General features: G+C 41.8%; 1 protein-coding gene and 1 long non-coding RNA gene across 2 annotated transcripts in view; one reads left to right on the forward strand and one right to left on the reverse strand.

The window, feature by feature from the left end:
- Positions 1-236: 236 nt before the first annotated feature.
- Positions 237-17,304, forward strand: part of gabbr1a (gamma-aminobutyric acid (GABA) B receptor, 1a) — a 62,462-nt gene continuing 45,394 nt past the window's right edge. The window contains exons 1-7 of the mRNA XM_030072945.1: positions 237-566; positions 3,219-3,305; positions 3,596-3,660; positions 5,976-6,114; positions 9,277-9,462; positions 11,455-11,472; positions 16,924-17,084. Of these exons, the coding sequence (XP_029928805.1) occupies positions 3,227-3,305; positions 3,596-3,660; positions 5,976-6,114; positions 9,277-9,462; positions 11,455-11,472; positions 16,924-17,084 (648 nt within the window). The 5' untranslated portion in view covers positions 237-566; positions 3,219-3,226. The remainder of the gene's footprint in view (positions 567-3,218; positions 3,306-3,595; positions 3,661-5,975; positions 6,115-9,276; positions 9,463-11,454; positions 11,473-16,923; positions 17,085-17,304) is intronic.
- LOC115374169 (uncharacterized) lies at positions 3,291-10,379 on the reverse strand. The gene is made up of 4 exons (XR_003929598.1): positions 10,263-10,379; positions 9,230-9,392; positions 4,621-4,721; positions 3,291-3,645 (listed from the first exon to the last, which is right to left on the reverse strand). It is a non-coding gene; the product is annotated as an uncharacterized LOC115374169 (long non-coding RNA).

Raw genomic sequence — 17,304 nt, forward strand, 5'->3', positions numbered from 1 at the left:
GTCTTCATGCCTTGATATAATTATTCACGGAGGGATAAATCCTTGAGCTTATCGCAAATCCAAAGCCTCCTCTTTAAGATTTATTATCATAATTTGTTGTGGGCCTACACCTTAGCGTGCATCATCTTGGGAGGAGAGGAAAAAAAACGGATGCGTGAGAGAGGGACTGTTACGCACGGTGCGTCTCCATCATGACGTCGTGAATTAGCTCAAGATTGTAGGGGGAGAGAAAAAAAAGAGGAGGGGAGTGTGGTGAATCGGTGTTTCGTCGTTTATGGGGATGCGTTTGTATATAGTGCATGTATATTTCTATGGATATTTGTCATTTCTTACATTTGGCGTGCGTAACTGCAATACATGGCAAAAGCCCGAATAAGATAGGTTTCGATTTTGTAACATTCTGTTTATGCACGGAGCAGGTTGCACATTTATAGCCATATCAATATAGCCATATAATTCGTTGCAAAGATGCATGTTTTTACCAAATAATCCGACACTGGGCATTCCCTGACGGGTCCCACCCGGAGGACGTACTGTTATCTTGACTGAGCGCATCGAAACTAATAGTAAGTACACATGCTACAGCTTTGCTTCAGGGGGGCTATACTGTTATTGTAGGTCGCAACATTAGATTGTTATTATTGTAAGAAAATGCTCCATTTCACATGGTAGATAATACACACCGATGCCTGTTTCGTCCTTGTTTCTGTGTGCAAAGGCCATACATTTTCTCTAGGCTGAAGCCAGTTTGTTTCGAGTTTCTCCTTGCAAGAAACCATGGCAATCCTACACAGCTGCTGCATTTACCTTTTGCTTTATAAAAGGAAGGCTGGAAAAAGCGGCTTGACATTTTTACGCTTTTGAATAACACCCGGTCCGTTCAGGCAAAACGACATGCCAAATTTGAGGTGCATCCATTTGGCTACTTTTGAGATCTTTTACGATGGGGACTGGGCGAAATGTCTTGTAAATATGGTCGGCCTTCCTCCACAGGCCGTCACGGATTCCCTTGTCAACAGCCGACCAGTAACTACCGGTAGCATACGGTTGGTGGCACCCTTACTGTGACCCTCACGTCTCAATAGTTCGTGCTTACTCATGCACAAAATACAGTATCTGAGTTATCGTGCATGTATCACACTGGCCGTGTGGCTTGGCAGTAGCCAGTGCATGCAGCAGAGCCGGGTTGTAGGCTGTTGACGTCTGCATTAACTGCCTTTTAACACGAGGTGTGCGCTGTCTTTGATGCTGAAATGGACAAAACGCGTCCATTTCACACTCCCAGAGCAGCTTCCGGCACCGTGAGACACAAGGAAGTGGGCAGTGTCTATCCCTCAGCAACATGCAGGGTGGAGGTAATAGCGGCCGGGCTGTAAACCAATTTGAATCAACATAACACTTGACAAGCTGTTTCACCTCGCTGCAATGTTTTGGAGCGGCGTGGCGCTGTCCGCGGTGCTGAAAAGGCCCTTAATTGCGTTCAGAGCTTGCGGCTTGTTGATGGCCCGTCTCCCATGTCTGCTCTGTGCCATTACAGCCTCGGTGCTGATGGAGTTAGCTTTCTTTGTGCCGTTCAGGCTTCCTAATCCAAGCTAGACTCATTCACAGAGTTTGCTTTTATCCTGCTCTGTGTGTGGCTGCTGATATTAATCTCTCCTGCTGCTATGTCCTCCTTTCTCCCCTTTTTCTCCTGCCTGCCCACCTCCCTTCCTCTTTCCCACACACAGAAATGCACACTGCACACATGGGTGCACGCACACATACACACACATACTCTCTTGTATTTGTGCAAGTACTTACACTCACACTATCACACACACACACACCCCCACACACCCACACATACACACAATACACATACTCTTGGTGGTGTCTACCTCCTGCATGCTTCTTGTCAGTGAACTCTAAAAATACACTGGATAATGCTAATGAAGTATCCAGCAGAGTTTGTCTGTCTTCCACAACCAAGCCTCGCTGCCATCTGTCTCCCTCACTGTGGTGCTCTGCTTTGTTACAAGGCCCCCACCCCCTTTTTTACCCCCTTACCACCTTGCTGTGTGTTTATGTTTGTGCATGTGTGACAACGTCATCAGGCCACATTTATTATTCAAAGGTGCAAATGAGCAGCTATACATACACATACTGTGTTTATCATTTGCAATTGTGTAGTTTCCTGTGTGTGTGTCAGCACTTGAGGCACTGTAGCTTACTGGAGTCAAAAGTCTTTTGACTTATCACAGGTTAACATAGCACACCCTCTTCTCATTCACTCCCACACTGGCCGCGTGCTCATGAAATCTTTACAGTAGGCAGTCATTTTGATGTTTAAGTGACCTGTTTCTTCACTATTTCTGTCCAGCTCATGGAGTGGAGCCTATGTAGACATACTTAAATAGAGCTAGGCCGATATACCATTGTGCCTGATGCTCTTCCTTGTGGAAAATATCAGATATCAGCCAGTCATGTAATCCATTGCCAACACAATGGCGGTTCCTCACTGATACAATGGATAAAAGCAGTGTACACATTTTATTCACTGATTTAATTGTTCATGTATATTTTTTATAAGTGAATTCTTGATGTAAAGGACTAGAGCCTCTCTGCCTTTGAAGGAGTGCAGCTCTTAAAGACAAGGTGCCTACTTTTAAGAGCTGCAAACCCACTGAAAATAATTTGTCTGGATTTCAGTGGAGAGTTTCAGTGTCCAAAAGTCTAATATTCTAAAATATCACAAGCTTTTCCACCCCGCTGAGGATAAAATTATGTGGAAGCACCGAGTACTTGTCATTTTTTTTGGTATGAAAATTTAAAAAAATGTAAAGATACTGGAAAAAAATATATCTAAGTGTACTGAAGACTGATATGACATTGTTGAAATGGGTAGCCTCAGTACAAAAATATCATTATCAGCCTTCCTACTGATCCTCTTTGTGCACAACAGCAGGTTGAACAGGAAGCTTATTTGCCAAAAAGTCGATGCATTTCTTTCCAAGTGACAGGAGTAGGCCCAGACCGGTTGTATCTGAGGACTGTGTCATGATCGTGTGGTGTATCTCCTGTTAGACTGTGTTCTCAATAACTATTTCCTCTCTTTTCCTCTTGTTCCCTTATCTTACTTTCTCTAAACCCTACAATTTCTCTGTCATACTCGCTTCTTTTTCCAACCCCCCCCTCCCTCTCTCTCTCCATCTCTCTCTCTCTCTTTGTCTCTCTCTCAGATCCAGAGATGGCACGGCTATTGTTTCTGATAATTCTCTATGCTCTTCCATCTCTTGTTGTGCCCATACATAATTCATCAGCTGGAGGTAATTTGCTTCTGTTTGTGACTGGATATGCATGGGAATGTGTGCCTCTGAGTTTTTTGTGTGTGTATGTGTGTGTGTGTGTGTCCGTGTTTATATGCATTAATGGATAGAAGTAACTCCACAGAGATTGCTAAGTGACCTAAATGGAGCGCTGTAATTTGTGCATGCAGGAAGGCATCAGCTGAAACAGATATAACGTTACTGTAATATATCTACGTTATAAGATCACATTTCCTCTCTCATCTCTTCATCCTCCCTCCTCTTCTTCTGTTTTTTTTTTTTTTTTCCAGGCTGTGCTATCATCCGGCCTCCAAGGGATGGGGGGATCCGCTACAGAGGCCTGACACAGGAGCAGGTACAGAGGCTGTCGTTACTGCACTGCATCTCAATCAAAGCACCCTGCCTCTGATTCTGGACACATCAAAGCAGCGCTGAGTTACAGATCATTCAGAATAGCGATGAGGATTGGAGCCACGTAGCAACTGATAATGTGATAACTGCCAGATAACGCAATAACACAGTGGACCCCCAGCAGCATGAGCAGTTGTTTCACTGCACTCTAATTTAATTCACTGGAAATGTTTGCCATGCCAAAAAAAAAAAAAAAAAAAAAAAAAATCCTCAGTGTTTTCGTCTCACCACTTTGAATCTATTTGTCACTCTTCAAGTATGACAACTTCACAATTTAACACCAAACACAAACTAAAATATCTTTCCCTGTCAGGGTCCCTAGGGTGACGTTAACTTCAAACAGGGATCTGTCGCTTAATGAAAGTCAACTTTGAGGTCTTCAGTAGGAAAAAAAAAGGAAAACCCCTGTAATAACTTGTCAAAATGCACTACAGTGTCCCTGTGGATGGGTTGGAAATATAAAATAAAACATATCCATGTAGGGAAATTCCCATGCAGAGTAACATAACATCATGTTAGCCAATTTACCCTCGGGGATCAATAAAGTATTTCTGATTCTGATATTGCTACATTAACCATTAGATACATTACATCACATCAGCTTTATGTAATGTATATAATGGTTGTCTAATAAAAATAACCGAGAGGAAAAAGAAAGTAATGAGAGTAATGAGCCCTGAGATATCTCATTATTAGTTCATTTTATTATTTTTACATCAGTCAAAAATATGTTACATAATGTCACCACCCTTATGAGGTATTAACTGCTGGTTAATGTAATGATATGATGTCAATTCATAGGGATTTACTGAGATGGATATGTTTTATTTCACTACATTTTAAAGCCATTTAAAGGGACATTTGATTGCATATGTAAAAGATTCAGGATCAAGAGCATCCTCACCATGTACCGGTCCCATCGCGGGTTTGAATTCGGTCCGAGACGTTTGCCGCTCGTTCCTCCTCCTCTCTCTCCCATCTGCCCATGTCTCCTTCCACTGATAACTGTCCAGTAAGGCAGATATGGCGACAAAATATTTTTAAACAAATCACACTTTGTGTTTCATAAAAGACAGACACAACCAAAATGTGAAGATTCATGCACCTGGTGTCTGAAATCAACTTTTTTTTGTTGTTGTTTTTTTGCCTCACCAGCCAAACACTGAAAACCGAAAACAAAACTAATTAATGCACGGTTTAATTTTTCATTTAAACATGTCACCGTACCCATTTGAGATTCAATTTTGAGAGCACAATATTGAATATTAATAGAATAACACAGAATATGGAATACTGAATGCTGCTTTGAAAATAGAGTAGAAACTAAAGAATCGCGTGTTCTGTCTTTACCACTTTTACACAGCGGTGGGTTATAGCAGAATTCAGATTATAAAGCTGCAATCTGAGGTGCAGTTTATGAACAACAAAAGCCTGAAAAATAAATGAGCTATTCAGATATTGTTTTTTTTTTTTTTTCTCTCAAAACATTAGCGGTCAGTGTGGTGTGCATGACTCTTATTGATTTATCCACAGAAGATGGTTTTAGTGGCATTTAGCGCTTGGTGGATATCAGTTTTGTGGGCTGAAGACATCACACACACACACACACACACACACGCACACACACACACATATACACACACAAAGCCTAGCCCTCACTGCAAACAATCTCCATCTTAACAAGTCATTTAGTCGCATATTCAGTGTTAAAATTGTGTTTTTTTAACAAGCGAAAAAAATCTGCCAGTGGGATGAGATAATCCCACTTATTTCCAATGCGATTTCACTTGTTTCAGGATTTTTTTTCTGGGAGCTGTGCCTTGTTTCAACTAATAATTATTTTGAAACAAGGCAGAATAAGACAGATCAGCCTGCGAGTACCAAGAAAACAACACTGGATTCAAGAAAATTCTGGAAATAAGTTAACACGGGAAACGAGTGGGACGTTTTAACATGAGAATTTTTATGCTGTGCTCCCAGAGATTCAACTCACACACACACACACACACACACACCAATCCAAAATTGAGGTGTAATTTAGAAGCATGGGAGCTCATAAATTCAGACAATATTACGATATAATGTCTTTCACAGCACAGCTCTATTGTCAGTGCCATATGGCTCCAGAGCGCGGTGAATTAAGACAGAATGAAGTGTCTCCCTAAGTGAATATGAAAAATGGTATGAGAGACCATCAATCACAGTGTAATGACTGTCTCTCTCTCTGTCTGTCCATCTCTCTCTCTGTCTCTCTGACAGATCCGTAGTGTGCAGATCCTGCCTGTGGATTATGAGATAGAGTACATCTGCAGAGGAAACCGGGTGATTGTGGGGCCAAAGGTCAGGAAGTGCTTACCCAACGGCACATGGACAGACATGACGCAGCACAGCAGATGTTGTAAGTCCTCTTTGGTCCCATTTTCTCTCCTTTTTACAATTTTTACCGCTCCCTTCCCTGCAGTATCCCGTTCCAAATTTCCCTTTTCAGCCCATCCATGTGAATAATTTGTTCTTACATGTCCTAAATTAATAAGAAATAAAAGCTAATAAATAAAATCTCAGCTGTTATGTTCCTTTCTGATGAGTTGAGTACGACTTCCTGTCATCCCTGTTTCACTAGACTAAAAATAGCCCACACCGTGAGATATTGTGCATCTTTCCCCCAAAGTCTTCTATAAGGCTGAAGGTGATCGTATGGCACCAATATGGAAATCCTCAGTGAAGTGATGCGACTTTAGAGTTTAGATGTCACTAGGTGTGTAAAACAGAGCCGTAAAAAACTCAACTGTTTAATACACAATACCCCCTACAAAGTGCAGTGTTACAAACAGATCCACTGTATGAGCACCACACACTGAGCTGCTGAATTAATAAATACACTGAAAGTATTTCTATGTTTGTTTTAAATAATCTAAGTAGACTTATTCCTTTGAGAGAAGATTGTTGATTTCACATTGTTATCCCAAATCTCTGAATGAAAAAAAAAAAAAAAAAAAAAAAAAACTTTTGCAAATAATACAAAATACAGAAACATTAGAAACGGTATTTTTTTTCCTCCGTGATGTACAAAACAAGCAGAACCGAAATCGAAATCGTGACCCAAAAACTGCAATCCAGACTGCACCGTGGGTTGATTAAAGCATTACAACACTAGATGTTACATAATAAGTGCTTGGATGGTGGAATCATTCTAATATTAGTGGCATCATCTAGTGATTTTACATTAAATATGGTACCAATGTAGAGCGTGTAATGATCTAGAAAATACAAAAAAATGAACGCCACTTGACTTTTTTTTGTTAAAACATGATATTTATATGTCATAATCAGCCAGTCAAGCCTCTGTGATGGGCAGCCTGAGCTGATGCCTTCTTTAGAAATGCTAAAAGAACCAAGGTTTTCATCTCTATTGTAGTTAAACTTCTCGGTTTGTACATGAAGGAAAGCGGCGTCTCCTGCGTCGCTGTGTGTTGCTGCTACACGGTGAGCTGCTGTGGCCGGCTGCTTTGTGTTGAACTGTGGATTTTGCTCTGTGTGACTTCTTTGTGTTTTTGCTGTAAACCTCGTCTGCCAAACCAGATTTCCCTTATGGCACGATGAAGCCTGAGTTTATTGCTGCTCCAATCACGCAGCTATGCAAATACAGCCACCGTTTCAGTCAGTCATCTGCTTTCAGTTTGTTTGTTCCTTCTTCCCATATTTTGCGTCTGTGGATTTGTTTGCCCAGGAAAACATTATCTTTGCTGAAGCGGGGTTTTTACTTTCTTTGGCTTATGAGTGAAAGCGACACTGTGTAGACAGGAGTTGGAGCGTTCATGTGCCGCCGGGACGGTGCAGTTTGAGAAACGACTGCTAGACAGCATTACATTCACAGGCTGCCCTGCCAGAAAATCGAACCCGGAAAACAAATACTGAGCAGACACGGATGCTGCAGCTTAACAAGCTAACTCAGTTTTAACAAAATGTCAGGTAAAACAGTTAGGCTGGCGAACAACACTGGCTGGGTTGCACCAACAAGGATTCATTTAATAACGATTAGCTCTAATCAGAGTTTAGCAAAACTAGGTTAAAATGAATAAATTCAGGTTTAAAATTAAACATAGCTGTGTTTCACAATTTACTAGTTAAGCAAATCCAATTCAAAGATTTAAGCCCAAATTGAAAAAGTTAAATCATAAAAGGGCCAGAAGCTAGTAAGTGTAACAGAGAGGAAAAAAACATTAACTTTATTTCTTGACAGTGTAGTTACATTATCAGCTGGTTAAAAGCTGCTAGCTGACTAAAAAGAAGTTAGTTGGGCTTATCATGGCAAGCTCTGATTTCTCCTCTTTTGAGAAAAAACCTTTGGGCCAAATGAATGGATCAATATGTAATAACACAAGATACAAAAACAAGACAGTTAGAAAAGGGAGTTGGAGTTTTGGAGGTACAGCTGCATTCCTTTCACTGCCGTGTTTGACACTCAAAAAATGAATCCATGTTGGTGCAGCTCAGTCACAGTGTGATAAAGATGTCCCGTCCACCATGTAGAGACGGGTAAAAGCCTTTACTGTGTCATTACCTGAAACAACAAAACTTTCCCTAACTTTCTGACCTCGTCATCTGACTTTCATGCGTGTGAAACATCAGATACAACATCATGTCAATGCAGCTTTAGCTCTACCAAAACATTTTTGGAGGCTGGGCTGATCTGGAAGCAGATATACCTCAGGAGGCAGAACCAAACAGCTCCAGATAACATTAGACTGAGACGATGAGGAGTGGGGTTAAGAGAGGAAATAACCGCTATAATGAAGACTAGCATTCTCACTTCTAACTAAAAAATAAAAATCTGTTAAAAAAATAAATGAAGAAATAAATAAATAAAAAATCTGAAATTCTTCTTCAAGGTCTGTCTACTTATGATCCTGTGCTCATGAGCGAAAATAGAAATAAAACATTTGCTATAGAAACCAACAGAGTACAACTTCAGCATTACCAGAAGCCAAACTGCTACACCTTGGCCTAAAAGATTCAGTTTTAAACTTAAAATGCCAACTTTGTTTTTGAAACGCCTTTGAATTTATCCTCAAAACTTTAACTTTAACTAAAACTTTAAGTTGAATTCAAAATTTCAACTTCATGCCTCAAATTTTGACTTTATTCTCAAACTGTTACTTTGAGATTCTTTCAAAGTGTTGAAGTTTTTTTCCCCTTGAAATTCAAATTCAAAATTTGACTTTATTCCAACTTTAGTCTTAAAATTTTGACTTTATTCCCAAGGGACCCCATATATATATATTTCATAGTTATTGCCATTAATATATTTGCATTTTTTATTAAATATTCTAAATTTAAATTTTTATTTCATATTATTTACTACATATTTTTATATTTATATTTGTGTCCACCGTGTTTTTTGAGTTCCCTCTGTGCCATTTGAGTTTGAAGCCAGCCTGCTTTGGCTCATCCCACTGAACGTTAACACATGTATAAGTACTGTATAACTCCAGTCTCTGTAGCTGTGTGATTACCTCTCTCTAACTGTGTGTCTCGCCCTCCTCCCTGTCCCCGCTCCCAGTGCTGCTGTGCCCGCGGGTGTGGACGTCCCTGGAGAACGGCCGGGTGGCGGTGAAGCCCCCAGGGCAGCCGGTGGAGGGCACGGTGCTCCATTACAGCTGCCACGACGGCTTCATCCTGGAGGGCAGAAACATCAGTCACTGCACCAAGCTGGGCAAGTGGGACTCGCCCAAGCCCACCTGCCTCTGTGAGTGTCTCAGCTCGCGCTCCTAAATGAGATTTGACATTACGTTTCACATTACAGGCCCACCGGTAGCTCATCTGGTAGAGAGCGTACCATCCTTCCTCTCTCTCCCCTGCTTTTCCTGTCACTGTCAAGTAAGGCAGAAATGCCCCCCTCAGCCTCCAAAATAATTTTAAAATAACAACAACAAAGCTTCAAATTACAGCAACACAGTGTAATGATGCTGTATGAGGCAGACAAATTGTCCTGAGGGAATGTCAGCAGGAGAGGCACCACATCACACACGACCTCATACCACAGTGTGACACAGAGCACAGTGACATTTCCTTTTACATTAACAGAGCAGTCAGTCTGGAAATGTAGAGGCTGGCAAACACAATTAAGTGCACAGTGAACCATCAACATTCATCAGCAGCCGAGTTTAGTGCAGGGAAACCCCACCTAAACTCCAACTTTTAAGACTGACATAAACCTTTAAGATGTAAAATTCATAATACACATAATACATACATAATAACACATAATACACTGAGTAAATAGTGTATTTAACTGTTAAGGGGGAAAACATATGACTTTTCTGATTTTGCCTCATTCAAATCACCAACTGGAAGAATCCCACCACCTATCCTTTTACCACTACATGACTTTTTTTTTTAATACATATAAATTTAACAGCAGTGTTTTCTTATTTTTGGTGAGAAATTCATGCTGTTACAGTGCAAATGAAATCCAATCCCAGTCTTCTGGCTGATTCTTGCTAATAGGAAGGTACAAAGTAGTCAAATAAATAAATATAAAAGTACTCAGCCAATTCAGTCAAGCCCATCACAACAGGCAGGTATGCCACACTTGGCTCCTGCAGCCTGGTTAACAGAGTGGGGACATAAGGCTTTAAAGATGACACATAATTACAAACACCTGTTCTCCCAACAGTCCACCGGCGTTGCTAAGCAATAAATGATCCAGCCAATCAGAGGATATAACCCACAGAGGATAGCCTGTGCAATTAGGCCCTGACAAGTGAGCTGGATGATGAATGCAAACTTAATGTCCTGTGCACCAAACTGTACACTGAACGAACAGTGCAACAGCATAAAACAGAAAGAAAGAGAGGTTTGTTATAGCAACAACACCCTGGAGGACACACTCAGGTACAACAGTAGCCAACGCATGTCTGTGTGAAAAGGTTTTCTTCGAAGCAGCGCACATCAATGAGAATCTGGAAGAATGGATGAATCAAAAAACCTGGAGGAAGGAAGAAAGACTGCCAGCTAGCTTCCTGGTTACCACGAGAGTTGGCATAGCAACCAGTAAAGTTGCTATGGGAATGATAGTATTAAAAAGAGATGATAGAGGGAATTATTAGAACAGTTGGCTATCCAAACTGCTCATTGTATAATCCCTAAAAAAAAAAAAAAAATCAACAATATTTACAGACAGTGGGTTTATGATGACAGTAATATTTTCCTGTAGTATTACTTTAGGATTTTCTATGATATTTTGACCTACAGAAATTGCCTGAGATGTTTATGTTTTGCTGTGATTTTTGAATGAAATCCTTCAGTACGATTCAGTATGAATTACATAATACATAATACAATACAATACCTTGTACTCATTATGATATTTGAACAATACTCCTATATCTGTCAAATCCACACAAAGTATGGTGAAGCAGAGCATAGCATACCCTAGCTTAGTACAACACAATGCAGGACAGCTTAGGTTTGCTGTTACTGCCATCTGGTGGAGTGAAATCATATGAATTATTAAAATGACTGCATAAAATTGGGACAAACTTGTACGTTGCAGTTTTATTCCAGAGAACTGTGTAACTGTAATAGGTTTGAGTTTTCATTAAAGACTGACATCTTTTGAAATGATGAAATATAAGCCTATATTCCCATGTGGTTCTGGCAGATTTTTTCTGTTTTCACCCCAAATTCGCTGTTTAATCAGTTTTTTTCCTTCTTTTTTGCTCTTTGCTTGCCACAGATGACAGGAACTACACAGGTAGGAACTTTTATGTCTTATTTTGTCATTTTGTCTTTGCCGTGATGCACTGGAACGCATGCCACCAAAATCTCAGTGCTGTACTGTAGTCACAATGCAGGCTATCTCCACTAGAGGGCAGCAGTGATCCATCTAACAAGGCCAAACAGGGGTGTGTCTCCATATGGGGCAGCAGTAGCCTCAGGTTGGAGAACTGGCCAGCTTGTGACAGAAGGCCGTCCGTTTGAATGTAAAGACCAGCAGGGGAAAAAAAAAAAAAAACACCCCTCCTCTCTCTATAACCAGCTGATGCAATTTAACCTTAATTTCAGGGCCGGGCTGCTTTTACTGCTTTGGGATTTAATTCAGTCATTCAATATTCATTACAAAGTATAAACTCTGGGCATTTTGGGAGACACCAGTTAACCAAATTAGTATTCATATCAAAAATATGCACATTATCAGGCCTTCAAACCTGCTGACAGCATTTCCCCCTGGTTCCTCACTAGCCTTCTGCTTGGAAAAACATCATTTTCCTACCACCGGCATTGAGCCACTTCCCCTCCTATAAAGCGAGACCACCGAGAGAGATGATTAAGCCTATTTTAACTCACTTGAAAGCATCATCTGTCAGGTAGCATTTCCAAAACCAAACTCATCCAAATCAACCCTGTGTTCATTTTTGCCCACGGCGTCAAAATCCTTTAGTGTAAATTATGCATCACCATCTCTCCAGTTTGTTTTTGCAATGCACCTGCTCACCATTAAGCTTAACTGGGACTGTGTAAAGAGGGAGGGTTGAGGAGCATAGTACAGCAGGTCTCAGTTGAGTGTGTAACCATGCAGGGATGAATATGATTGGGTGTGCACTGTTTTTTTTTTTTTCTCCTCCAACTGGGATGGATGCTGACTCAATGTTGCCCACCCCCGGTCCCTAACTACTCGAGTGGAACTGATCCATTACCAGAAGCAGAAGCCTGTAGTTGCACTGGTGTGAGTCTGTAACTGTACGAGAATGAAACAGGTCATTGCTGAAAATGAGCAAATGTGCTTAGTCAACCTTCCACGGATAAACAAATGTCCAAAAAAAAAAAAATGCTATTTTATCAGAAGCCTTGTAAGAATAATGACTACATTTGTTTCTGTTGTTAAAGGGTTCACCCTGTTTCGCAGGTACACGAGTGAATTAGGGATCGGCGCCAGATATTGAACCATACACTTAATGCAATTCTTGGAAGGCTCGGACAGGCGCACAGGCACTCTAATGGATTAGGGATAAACTCTGTTCAGGCCTGTCAAGAGGCAAACCACTCCAATCCGCACATGCTCATACTATACAGTGCATACACACGCATGCATGCGCGCTCACACATATACACACACATGCCCACCCACACACAGAACATGCAACACTAAAACCAGTGGATACTTTTAGCTGGTAATTACAGAAGCTCCAAATGAAAAACTCACATAACGTAATGGACAGACCTGACAAAAACATAATTAACAAAGCAGCAGAAAAGGCTGTTTCCTCAAATAGAAATTTCTGTCTACTGTCTCGATACCGACCTCTTTCTGGCTCTCCCATGTCTCTCTCTCTCCCTCTCTCTCTCCCTCTCTCTCTCTATACTCAATGTGCCATCACCACCCACTTACTGCCTCCTCAGCAGGAGAAAGGTTAATACCCTGCTCCTGTCTATGTCTGCCTCACTCTGTATGTCTGTCTGTGTGTGTGAGTGTTTGTGTGTGTGTGTGTGTGTGTGTGTGTGTGTGCGTGCGCCCGTGCACGCAGCAGAGTGCATATGCTTGTTTACCTCCACAGCTGCAGAGCCCATATCTGTAGAGGATTGCATCCTTTAGCTTTAGTCCTGTTTTCTCCAAGTTCTTCAGAGTAGCAAAGCTGCAGAAAAACTGTGAAAAGAAACAAGAAAGGCAAACAGTCAGAGCTCAACGGGAGACACAAGGTTCCTGTTGCGAGATTCCGTCAAACTGGAGTGTAAATGTATATTTTATGTTTTTTCCTAACCTGCTAGTCATGCCATGTTTTACAGCATCTTTGGTTGTCTCTGGCTATGTCTATGTCCTGAAGTGCTGTAGCTTCTATACACACACGATAACAAAAATACTTCCGAATAAAATCGGAGTAGTAACATGTACAAATAGTTTTCATAATTTTATGCTTAAATAGGTTTCATATGGATGTAGTTTGGAAAATAGGATGATGCAAGTTTAGAAAAATCAGAACTTAGAATTTGGATCCACTATATTTCAGTGTTAACATATGTATGCTTTACAATACTACCCTATCCTATACTACTATACTACACTGTACCTCACCTGAGACTATCTGAATTAAATTGTTTTTGTAGTTTTAAACCCCGTCCATCTACAATAAGCACATAAAAACAAACAATAACATAAACATCTAACAGTTTTCAAAAACTGTTTGCCTGTTTGCAATCTGTGCACAAAGAATCTAGATATGGCTTGTAATGTCAGCACTGCAGAAAAAAAACATTTATCTACAAAATATCAGTTTCTTGGGGTATGAAAAGGCTGATTGATTTTTACCAGTGATGCTTGCATACGGTTGATATTTTGTCAATGCGGTTTCACAATGGATTGGTTCTTGAGTCACGGAATACGTCTCTGCATGTGGAGGATAATGTAGGCTGGCAATTATGTGAAAAAGGGGACATGCAAAGCGCAACATTTTCCCACCAACGCATGTAACAGTGGGAAAACAGGCCATTATCCTGAAGGATGCCTTGTGTTCACACTGCAGACACACTAATCCGAAAGTCCCTCATTAAACTGGCTCAGCAACATGTTGCAGCGCTCGTGTCTCCATTGCATCTTCCAGGCTGATGCCACAGCTAATGCCTTGGCTGAATATCACAATTGCCTTTGCGGGGATTGTTAACGCTGCACTGTCCGAGGCCGTGCATGCTGTCTGTGTTGGCTGCTGTTGCTGGTATGGATTGAAACGCCATATAAAGTTCATGGCTGAATAATTGATGCTGTGTTGGATCGGTCATGGGGTGGGAGTGTGGATGAGGAGGAGGAAGTGGAGGGCAAATGCCAGCAGATGATCACTAGACTCACCTCCGTCTCTGCAGGCTTGTTAGCAGCTGGATCTGAAAAGCTCTCTCTCCTACATGGGGATATTCCGATAATGAGATTTGGGTAATAAACTAGGGTTATATAATAGTCATACTCCGCCGACTGACTGTAGAGGTTTTTAATTTGGATGGTAGAAATAATGGTCTCTCTCTCAATTGCCGCAATAAGTAATTTTCAAAAGTGAATTTTGACACCAGTATCACAGTGCAATTAGAATAGTTATGGAGAAACTGCAAAAACATGAGCACACTAATGGAAAAAAGTATTATCAATAAAAGAGTCTATATTGAAAATGGCACATTGTTCTTCCGCAATGATGACAGCCCACTTTTTCTTAGATAATGATCAATTAACTATTAGCTATAAGATTCTTCAAAATCTCCAGGGAAGTGAATGTACTCACTTTGGAAAAGGACACAAACCAAAGCCAGCTGCATAATAATTCAATTCTGTCTCTAATTCTATTATACCCATTGACCTGCCGGGGGATTTAACTCAGTGTTGGGAGTTGGCAGGAAAAACGTGCTGCATTGGCTGCTGAAAGACCAGTGTGTGTGTGTGTGTGTGTGTGGGCATGCATGCATGTATATATACATATACTTTCCTGTGCGTCTGCTTGCTTATGCGCATGTTTGTGCATGCTTATATGTGTGTATGAGAATGTGTGAGAGTGTGTTGGCTGTGAACAGAAGGTTCAAACAGCAGGTAGGCAGGGAGTCCAGTCCCTCATAGCTGCACATCACCATCTTCACTCGGCTTAGATGAAGATGAAGGCAAAAATCTGTGATGATTGATAGAGCCTGCCAGATTTTGCTGATTTCTCAAAGCGGCTTCTGTAGCGTTTTATAGACTTGGCCATGGATGGGGGGGAAAACGATCTATGAAGTGGCCTGGTAGGGGCTGTTACAAAAAAGATGAGCCGAGCTCGCCTGTTTTGGCAGACAACAAATCTGTCTCACTGGCCAAAGCAGCGATCAAGGTATTCAGCGGTTTGATACTGGCGTTTAATCTGGGTCTTTATTTAGCCAGAGGCATCAATGTATTGATCACATATTGATTAGGACTGCATTAGTCTAACCTTGTAGCCCTAAGCCTGGAGGCAAATTAGGGTGAAACGTGAGAAAATAAGGGTGTGTGGGGAAGTTGGAGGTGTGGGGGGGGTGAATACACTGTAAAGAATGAATCTCAGAGTGTAAGTCATTAGAAAATCTTTGAAGAGATTTTGCCCAAAGCCCCCTCCCAACCATGCCCCCAGCAGCACGCACGCACACACGCACGCACGCTCTCCCTCTCTCTCTCTCTCTCTCTCCCTCCCTCTCTCTCTCTCTCTCCCAGTCTCTCAGCACACATTTCAGAGTTGTCCCGGCTCCCTCTCTCACACTCAGCCAGCCAGTGCTGCAGTGGATGAGACGCAGAGCTCTGGCGCGCCTGCTTTCCGCGGCAAATCGTTTCATCTGTTGGAATATACGGCTGGTTGAGCGAGAAGATTTCCACCCGCTGCTTCAATTCACAAGCCAGTCCTTTGCACTGCACCTCTCCAGCCACACTTATTTAACCCAGTGACGTAGGCTATTCTTCACGGACTCCGGCGCTAATCAATGCGCGCGTTCTGTTACATTTGTAAAAGTCGTGAGTATGAGATGTGACGTCCACTGTGCATACTTGACCGATTGCAACTAGACGGCGTTGCTTTCGTTAATTTTAGCAACGCAAAATGTGCGTAACTGCATGGAAAGTAGTTGCATTGCAGGACCGCCGCGCATCTGCGATCCAAACTTGACTGATGACCTCAGTGGCGCCGTGTCCTTATTTGCCCATAAAGCGACTCTGTCATGTGAGAAAGCTTGAATTTGTCCCCGATGTAGAAGAAAAAAAATCGACGCAGCATGGGCAAGCCTGTATATGTAACCTTGCATTATGCTACGTTACACTTTGATTCAATTTGATTTGGTTCGCTACGCGCTGTTGAACATGAACTATTCACTCACACATCACAACAAAAGCTGAGGTTAAAATCGAAAGCAGAGCTGTTTTTCTTTTTTTTTCTTTTTTCTTTTTTTTTGGAGAGGACCAAACACGTGTTGAGTTGACTTAACTGCAGGCAACCAGTGGCAAAATTCATTCAAAATTCGCACCCAAGCAATAGACTAAGTCTCCACTGAAATAAAACAGTAATCCTAACTCCACTGCAGCACTGGGGCCAACTGGCTCCAGTTCACCTCACCTTGACCATGCTGGTAGTTAGAAGAAGTCTGCGACAGGCAACTCGGGTCGCCTGCGGGCATGCAAGGCTCCTCCGGGCGTCTCTCATCCTGCTTCTCCTCCTCCTCTGGCCACGGCCGTCCACAGGCAAGAAGAAGCTGTACATCGGAGCTCTGTTCCCCATGAGTGGAGGCTGGCCCGGCGGTCAGGCGTGTCTGCCCTCCGCTCAGATGGCTCTGGACCTGGTGAACAACAGGAGCGACATCCTGCCTGACTATGAACTGGAGCTCATCCACTACGACAGCATGGTGAGTGCATGTGGAGGAGACGATGCTCAGAGTCAGAGGAGGTGTGCACCAAGCAGTGTTCACCAAACAGGCAGAGATCTAATGATGTGCTGCATGTTGTTACTGTGACAAGTAATTGACACTGCACTGTTTAACTTTAAGTAGCCTTGTTGTGCTGCAAATTTTGTGTATCATAATCATTGTGCTTATTTTGATTTCTTTTACCAAGAAAAAAAAAATC

This window comes from Myripristis murdjan, chromosome 16, assembly GCF_902150065.1.
Source record: "Myripristis murdjan chromosome 16, fMyrMur1.1, whole genome shotgun sequence".
Lineage (NCBI taxonomy): Eukaryota > Metazoa > Chordata > Actinopteri > Holocentriformes > Holocentridae > Myripristis > Myripristis murdjan.